Source organism: Coffea arabica, chromosome 2e, assembly GCF_036785885.1.
Source record: "Coffea arabica cultivar ET-39 chromosome 2e, Coffea Arabica ET-39 HiFi, whole genome shotgun sequence".
Classification (NCBI taxonomy): Eukaryota; Viridiplantae; Streptophyta; class Magnoliopsida; order Gentianales; family Rubiaceae; genus Coffea; species Coffea arabica.
In genome coordinates this window covers 69333959-69342822 of record NC_092313.1, presented here as the reverse complement: position 1 = coordinate 69342822, position 8864 = coordinate 69333959, and the positions used below count along the sequence as shown (strand labels likewise).

At 37.6% G+C, this 8864-nt stretch overlaps 1 protein-coding gene across 2 annotated transcripts; it reads right to left on the bottom strand.

Annotated features, from left to right (window-relative positions):
• Positions 1-715: 715 nt before the first annotated feature.
• Positions 716-8250, bottom strand: LOC113732790 (aspartic proteinase 36-like). Of its 2 annotated transcripts, none has more exons than XM_027258765.2 (12): positions 7723-8250; positions 7489-7609; positions 6487-6914; positions 6226-6382; positions 5330-5412; positions 5154-5250; positions 4932-5004; positions 4430-4630; positions 3245-3369; positions 3035-3136; positions 2859-2956; positions 716-1404 (listed from the first exon to the last, which is right to left on the bottom strand). In XM_027258765.2, the coding sequence occupies exons 1-12, from the start codon at positions 8052-8054 to the stop codon at positions 1236-1238; spliced, it is 1986 nt and encodes a 661-aa protein (XP_027114566.1). In that variant the 5' UTR covers positions 8055-8250; the 3' UTR covers positions 716-1235. The 2 variants fall into 2 exon arrangements, with proteins under 2 accessions (XP_027114566.1, XP_027114567.1); XM_027258766.2 differs by having other exon boundaries at positions 1109-1348; positions 7723-8197.
• Between the last annotated feature and the right edge of the window lie 614 nt (positions 8251-8864).

Below are 8864 nucleotides of genomic sequence, written 5' to 3'. Positions count from 1 at the left end.
TTTTTAACAGATTAAGTTGCTATGATCATGGTGATGTCTACGTTATGATGTAAGAAGACCTACAACAAAAATACTGAATTGAAAGTGCTCAATTATTCAATTTCAGCAAATCAGATATGCAGGTGTGACACCACAAATGCAGCTACACTTTTTCGAGAGGCAAATCTAAACATTTGCTAGTGTCCTTTTGGCCCTGATGATCTGTACATAATGACAAGTCTTCCACGAGAGTCTTTTCAAAAGTAATCCATGGACAAAGACCCTCGTGTCTCAAGCACTTATCCTTCTATAAGTTTTTCTTTTTTCTTTTTTCCCCCTTCTGATTAGGGTCTCAATTCATGGGAAGTGTGGATTAGATCTCAATAGTAATAGAATGGCAGTATTGGGATTCCATTCAAGTTTTGTTTTGCATGGTTCCCTCAATGTACCGTGGAACCACAACTTTATGTTTGTAAAAGAATCACCATTCGTTAGTTTGTCAAAGCCCGATTTTGATACCAGCAAGTTGGTATCTGAAACTTGAAGGGTGAAAAAAAAAAAAGGAATTGTGACAACATTTGTACTTGATTTCACGGGCAAAATATTCCACAGTGAACTGTAATAATTTCTTGGTATATGCAATCATCATTTACCGCAGTGAAAAACAATTAGGATTACACACCAGTCGTAGAGAGCTTTGAACGTTCAAAAAAATAGAAAAACGCAGTCCCGAAGATCATACAATAGATGTATATATCAAATTGAAAAGGGCCAGAAAGTGAAAACATGTACAAAGCTAGATGCAGCATTGAAATCATCTTTCCGATGAACAAAGCTTAGGAAAAACCCAAAAGTAAAAGTATCGTGCTGCTTGAGAAGACATCCTGTAGTTTCACCACATCATTTTCTCCAGTGCGCAGTACATATCATGCTTGGGTATATGGTATTACCTATTTCCTCTAAATTCACTATTGCAGATACAACAAAGTAAGCAAATTAACAAAGTAACCACGCAGAAGGTCAAGTTGTTCATCAAGCGATGCTAACCTTCTGACATGGAGAACCTTGGCTATCCTCTTTAAAATGTCTATCCTCGTTGAATGGACACTTAAAAGCGCTAGAACACCTATTGCCATGCACCGATTCTTTTTACTCCAGAAAAATTCTGGTTGATCCTTAGCCGTGGCTGAAGAAACGAGTCATGAAAGTTTAACAAAAAAAGGCGTTCATAAACTATCAAAGTAGGCAACATCTCCCTAGAGTGGTTGAAGTTCTTGCTCAGGTACAGCAGCATCCACAGGCTTGTATGCAACAAGTGATTGTTGCCTTCTCCACATAATCCACGCTCCAGAAGCAGCTAATCCAAGTACTATTATAACAAGAAAAGCTACAAATATAACGAAGTAATTTTGCAGCCACCACGTCCTGAGAGTACCAGCATAAACCAATAGTGAATAAGTTAAAAAAAAATGGCCCCAAAAAAAAAAAAAGGCCCGTGTGCGGGCAATGTGAGAGACAGAGAGAGATCCACTATCCTCCAAGAATTTCCAGAAATGGCAAGCAAAAGAGCTTACAGGATGTAAAATTTTACCTACTACCCTGCAAACTAGACTAGTCCTCGTTATCACCCTTCTTGTTGAAAAAAACTCAAGATTGGAGAGTACAGTTAGACAAGATTTGATTCATTTTCAAATTCACACTCAATGTGGTTTACGATTACGTCGTCATTTCCATATTAAAACTTCCGTTAAGTTACTGTAGTTTGTTGTTTGTTTCACAAAGAGACATAAGTTTTTCAACAAAATATAGCAATCATGAAGCAATAAGAATTGATGCACTGCACCGTTTCTTTAGATAATTTTGAGTTTCACAACATAAACTGACCACCAAGTTTGTCTTTTCAAGTATAACTATCCGTGTGCCAATCCATATGTCTGCATGTGTGTGGGAGGACGACTAGACATGAAAAATGAGTGGGTCTAAATCTAGTTCTCAGCAAATTCGCAGAAAGGTTAGTTTCAAACTTTCTCAGCAAATTCACAGAAAGGTTAGTTTCAAACTTTCTAACCTTATTAGCAGCAGAATGTAGAGGTGAACATCCTGAGCTATATACACACTATGTGAAAGAAAAATACTCTCTATTATTGTGTGCACCAAGGCATCTTACAGCTCACCAAATTAACAACAGCTAATATGGAAGAGTATTTTCATATGTGTGGTCAGAGACAGGCCAACAGAGATGAAGCATTTTATTAGCAATGAAGTGCCGAAAATTTTCAGTCACTTATGGAAATTATACAGTAGAAAACCCAAATTATGGACCCGAAAAAAAAAAGGTAACAAGCAAAAACATATCACCTAAAATCATGAGCAACGCAAGGAAGCAAAGTGTGTAATTTCCAATACATGAATATAAATTATCCAATCCCCCTCCCCCTCTCTCTCTCCTCCTCCCCCTCCCCCCCACCCCAAAAAAAAAAAAAAAAAAAAATCCCCAACCTCTCTCACACAATGGCAGGAACTTTTTCTTCCATTCCAGAAAGCAAAGCTGTGGGAAATCACAGGCGATGAATATCATAAATTAGAACTACCCAAGGTACAAGAAGCGTATCTTCGAAACTGTGACTTACAAGAATCATCAAATGTCAAAATTAAATAGTTTATAGGTCAAGCCTCTCAAAGTTTTGCTTCAAATGAGATGCAAAAAATTAGCTTCTGTGGCCTTGAATAACCCCAACCCATGAGCCACAATCTCAAAAACTTAATAGCAAAGAAAAAACAGAGAGATGTAATCACAAAACGATAAAAGACACAACAATGATGATAAACAGTGGAACAAATCAGATTGAAAAGGAGCACAATGGTAAAGATTGGGCTACCGTCTTTGAGGAGGCTCAATATTCCACTCAAAAAATTTGTAATTTCCATACGTATCAGGAAGATGCACACGATTTTCTGCCAACCGCGATATTATATCCTGTTCAAACCAAATGCAATAACCTGAGCTTTATTCTCTATTATGAAAATCAAATCAATTATAAAACCACATAATTACCACTGCAGTTGCGTTGGACATGAAATCTGCAGACCCTGCAGGATATATGGCCCATCTAATAAGTGAATCATTTCCTTTGGATGTGAAATTAAGCAAGTGAACCTGCAAACACACAACCAAGTACAAGTCAGTAACATCACTGCAGTGTGGTTATGAGCAATGAAACTGTACAAGGCTAATATATGATTCACAAACTCAGAGCTAAATAACCTGTGAAGCATTGACATCTAGCTCCTTTGCCATGTTTTGGGCAAGTTCTGGAATGTGAGGCTTCAAGTCTGAAATATTGACACTCAGTGACATATAAAATGTTACAAGTCCAGCTCTAAACTCTCCTGCAAAAGGTACAACCACAAAAGAGATATCAACAAGGAGTGCTTGACACAGTCTATCAGAAAATAAAACAAAGATCAACAATGATGCATTTCAATGAAAAACTAAAACTAAAACTAAAAGACAATTTAGGAACAGCAAAAACTTGGACAACCATGGTAATCCAGCTTGTTAATTGTATAACCAGTTAACCACCAGTAGAAATGACAATATTACAAAAGAAGACATTCACGAGGATTGTGGGCCACAACACCAGCACAGGGATTGTACATGTGGGTGACAATTCCAGTTTAAGTTGTTGGCATCTAAAGTGGCACTTTCAGAACAGAACCAAAATAGATCGACACTCGTATAAGAAGCAAGAGATGAATCAAGGTTGAGGCTAACAAGAGACAAAATTAAGGTTGAGGCTACAACTGGCAGCAAGATGTAAAAAACATTCAGATGTCTATCACTAACTTTACGTACTGATGAAATGTTCAGACCAATCATTCAAGCTAGTTAAATTGTTGGGGCAGAACATTGTTTCTGATACTTCATCTAGTCAACCCAAAAATCATCAACTTATTAGGTGCTTCTGGGGATCAACTGCAGTGGGACTGAGATACAATATTGGAGTGCATGACATTTAGAAAATGTCAAAGGGCAGGAGACAATTCTAGAAGCTGTCTTCTTGAAATGTAATCATTTAGAAAATGTCAAAGGGCAGGAGAGAATTCTAGAAGCTGTCCTCTTGAAATGTAATTGCACAATGCACCAAAAACAAAAATATTACTAACTGTAAATGCATAGATCTTTCTCCTTATTATCAAAAGGGATGCTTGAAAATTGTCCAATAAGGCTTCAATGCATGAAAACTACAAAACAAAGTTAAGAATGAAAAGGTGGGCGACCTTTAAGTAAATGTTGGTTTTGCACCAATACTTAAAAACATTCCCAAATCAAATTAAAAAAAGAAAAAAAGAAACCAATGATGATCCAATTACTACCAAAATTGAGCCTTACAAAGGAGCATGAAACCATCATTTAATAAAGTTAAATCACAAAGACACAACATCCTACCATTGTATAGTGGTTGATCTGCAGGAGCAGTCGCAGGAGACACATTAGAAGTGGAGTTAGTATTGTTCAACTCTGAGGGCAGAGGTGGAGGTGCATTGGATATGTGAAGCCTTTCCCATAAATGAGAACAATTGGTTTTCCAGAAACCAATCTTTTCATGTTCACGATCATATGTTACAAGAGTATTGCGCACAATGATTCCTGTAAAAACGTCAGATGTATGGATGCTAACTGTAATACTAAGGATGTAAAAGAGAGCAAGGTTTTCCAGAATAGTTGCATGGGTAACTTATTATTCGCAAAAAAAAATTATTTGATTGCATCATAAACACGTTTTTCAACCTCCTTTTTATCTTTACAACCACCTTTCTATCTCACATACAGCACATTACAAAAAGTGATGCAATGTTTTTCCAAAAAAAATTATCCCAAACAATCCCCTATCTAAACAAACTCACTGACTTGAGAAAGGGCTTTGGAGGAACATGTTAAAGCTCTGTACCTCCTAAAAGAGTTGTTGGATCTTTCCCATTCTGAAAGATCCCCAGGCAATATGCACCTCGCACTTTTGAATGCTTTAAGTGGGAAAACATGGAAAAGCACCAAAATGGGGGAAAATATTAGTCGTCACATCAGAAAGAAGTGGCGCAAGCATTAGTAGATACAAGAAACAACAACTTTGCATTAAAGTATGACAAAGGATGAAAAGTGGGCAAATATCTACCCGGAACAAGTAATTTTCAGGGGTAAGAGAGAGCTTCTGTCCATTGCCAAATACCATTTCAACCGCAGGAAATGTTTTTGAGAGTTGTGACGCATCACTGAATCAATACAGGTTATTAGGTTACTACATGCTTCAAGAAGGTCTAAAAGACTTTATTCTAGAAACATTTATAATACCTTCCAGCACCAGAAAAGCAAGTGTCTTTGTAATTTGGATCTGGACCTTGGACCTGTTTTAACGAAGGGACTTCCTTCATTATCTGCATGCAAAATTTAAGATAGGATATTGTCAGCACGCTTTGGTCATAACCATAATTTATGAGAGCTTTTCAGCACAAATAAAATGAGTTGAGAAAATCCCACCACATGCTACAAATAGAAAAATGAAAACTGTTTGAAAAGGTCAGAAAGAGGAGACGCACTTCATATTCCTAAGCAGGCACATAGTCTCATGCATGCACAGGGGGGAAGCACATAATACATGTGGACTAACCTTTAAAGAGATGATGACCTCAGGCTCATAAGGTCAATACCATTTCTTACCAGAATAAGGCAGCATGAAGGCTCAGATACTCAGACAACATATTTATCTATTATTTTGGGAAAGGGAAAGAGTTACACTTATTTTGCGAAATTAAGGGGGAGAAAAAGGAAAATCAAACAAGAATACTCGTCATATCCAAGTGATACAATGGCAAACATGAATTGATACAGGCAACATTAAAGACTAGAAATGGAAAAAATATGATAAATTTTCATTCCTCTGAAGTCAGAATATAAAGGACCACAAGATTGTCTAAGTTAACATGTTGAAACTTATGCTTTGTACTTTAACTCCTTTAATTAGTATAGTATGAAAAATGTATAGTAATGAATTAAAACCATGACAAACTACAGGACAAGATGGTGCATCACGCCCATGTGTCTTGAAGTAAGAGTTGTATGCAAAGATTGCATCACTATTAAACCATGGCAAGCAAAACAGATTGCACATCTTAAAAAGAAAAATGGGAAAAAAAATGGCAAACAACAGTACCAACAAGCATAGTCAGACAACAGAAGCTGACACTTACAGCAGCTTTGAATGCTTTAAATGCTTCTTCTGGTAGGTAAGCATATGTGGTACCACTATCAAGTACAGTTCCATGTTTTCGATCAAAAACCTGTCGTTCTAAACGCAATGCCTTCCCAGCAACATGTATCTCCTTCAGCTCAATGTTGTAGTAAGGACTGTTGCCATCCCAAGACTAGAGTAAATGTGTGAGATGTAAAAGTGCATGTGTTAGGAGAACACCTAACATTTTGATTAATAAGTTAAGTATTGATGAATGTACCTGCGCTCAGGGTCTGAGCGGGCATAGACCATGTCAGCAGGAGGTGAAATTCCACCAAGGACCATTGCACCTCCTCCGACATCCATGCCTCCATAACATAAAGAAAAAGAATCACTAATGACACCTTTTCCAACAAGTTGATCGACAATACTGAGATCTCCACGACCCAAGCCCATTATGCCATCAGCATGCTGACTATATAAATCACCAGTTTCCATATTTTCACAGCCAAATACTGCTCGCTGAGGTGAAAGTTCACTTAGGTTACCAAAGGACACGATATCCTCCCCAAGGATCCCACTGCTGGAACTCATTTCTGCATATTGCCTATCATAAATACAGTGCTCTCTCTCACTGTCGCACTTGCATTCAATGTTGCATTTCAAGGATTGATAGCTAGTAGACAATTCTGGCTGAAACCTCGGGTCCTAATGCTCATGAAGATGGAGAGAGAGCAATAACGATCAAGTCTAATTGCAATATCCATATTTTTAAAGCTCAATATATTCCACTCAATTTCCCCAAATAAGGAAACGAAATCATACACCACAAAATAACAAATCTCGATGCACAAGCACAATCAAACACAAAGTAAATGGCCAATCATGATATTCTGGCATTTCCTGGCCACGTACTCTGGCAACCACTACGCCAAAACTACGTTCAACAAGAAGATATTTTTGTATATTTTTGGCCTCTAATTGCAACCGGATGCATCAGACGTCACACAAAAATCTCAACTTGATACCAAATACCGTTATAAACTATTGTCTCCAATTCATCATAACTGAACGACTCCATCTATATGTTAATAAAAAAACACAAAAAAAAAGAAAAGAAAAAGTCTCAATGACATAAAGTGAATGACTAACCAATACTCAAGCACACAAAACCTTTCAATTGTAACAGAAAAATAAAATAAAATAAAATGAAAAGGCATTCTCATCTATTCAAACGTAACTGATTGACTACGTGAATTAACTGAAACTTAGCCGAACTCACCTGATGCTTGCCGCACTGTTCACAAGTGGAACAAGGCACATAAGTAACAGTACTCCCCGTATCCACTATCAGAGCGAATTCCTGCGGCGGCGTTCCGATCCACAACCGCGTCGTGTAATAACTGCATCATAAAACTCCAAATCAAACACTGATTTCATTTATCCGTGTTAAAATTCAGAACTCAAACGAGATAGCGGAGCTGAATTGAATTGAAGAGTAAGCCGAAGAACCGACCCGTTGAGTAAGAGATCATCGTGAAGCGACATGCGAGCGTTTGGGCGGCGGCTCTGGAGGTGGCGACGGGACTGTTGGACAGAAACGTCGTAAGAGGAGGAGTAGTGGTTGATCCGAGGAGGCGAGAGGAAAAGAGGGAGGAACATGGTGGTGTGGTGAGTATTGCCGGCAGTTCCACCGCCACCGCCGGAGTCGGGAAAAATAAAGGTTTTATTGAAATCCAGCTGAGAAATTTGAAGCGAGAAAACTGCGTCACCGAAGTTTAATACGACGACGAAGAAGGGGATCAGAATTATTGTCTTGACCGCCGGAGTAAATCTTGCCCGTGCCATTTGGTCGGGCGATTGAGAAATCAGAACTACCTCGTATGATAAGGTTCTTCTGCTTATTTCTCTGTATCTTTTTTTTCTTTATTTTGAATTTAAAAAGAATTCTGGTCTTCGCCTATTGGGCTTGGGTCCGGCGGGGCTAGTGGGGTAGGAGGAGGGAAGGGAGGTTGAAGAAGAAGCTGCCCCTAACCGAACGAAATGTTGACTTGGCAACCTTCGTGAGTGTTAACTGAAGGAAGAAAGGCATTATCAGCGCTTTTCTTCTTTTGTTTGTGTGTGTGTGTGTGTGTTTTTTGGGGTAAGTACTCATTACCCCCTATAGTTTTACATAATGTCAAATGATCTCTTTAAAGTTTTGAAATAATCACATAATTCTTTTGTGATTATATATATATAGAGTAGAACATAGATGGAATGTATAATTAGTTACGATATTTATACTAAATGCACTTTAAAAACACATGTGATAAAATTTTAATATCCATATAACTCTCTTATTGATTGTAAAATATTCACTTAACCTCTCTTTAATTTTTGCATATATCTACGTAATTTCACCTATGTTTTATATATGGTGGTTAAGCCATTGATTGATTTGACATTTAAAAAAGGGCGCTATTGGTATTTCACCTAACAACCTCTCATAGGCTATTTTTCATCAAATTTTCACTTTACATAAAAATTATATGGGGGTGAAATGGATATTTTGAAATGTTATGAAGTCATGTGACAATAAATGAATCCATAGGAGGTTATATGTAATTTATCCTTGTTTGGGATATACTACTCAAATTTGGATTTATTTTTTTCGGA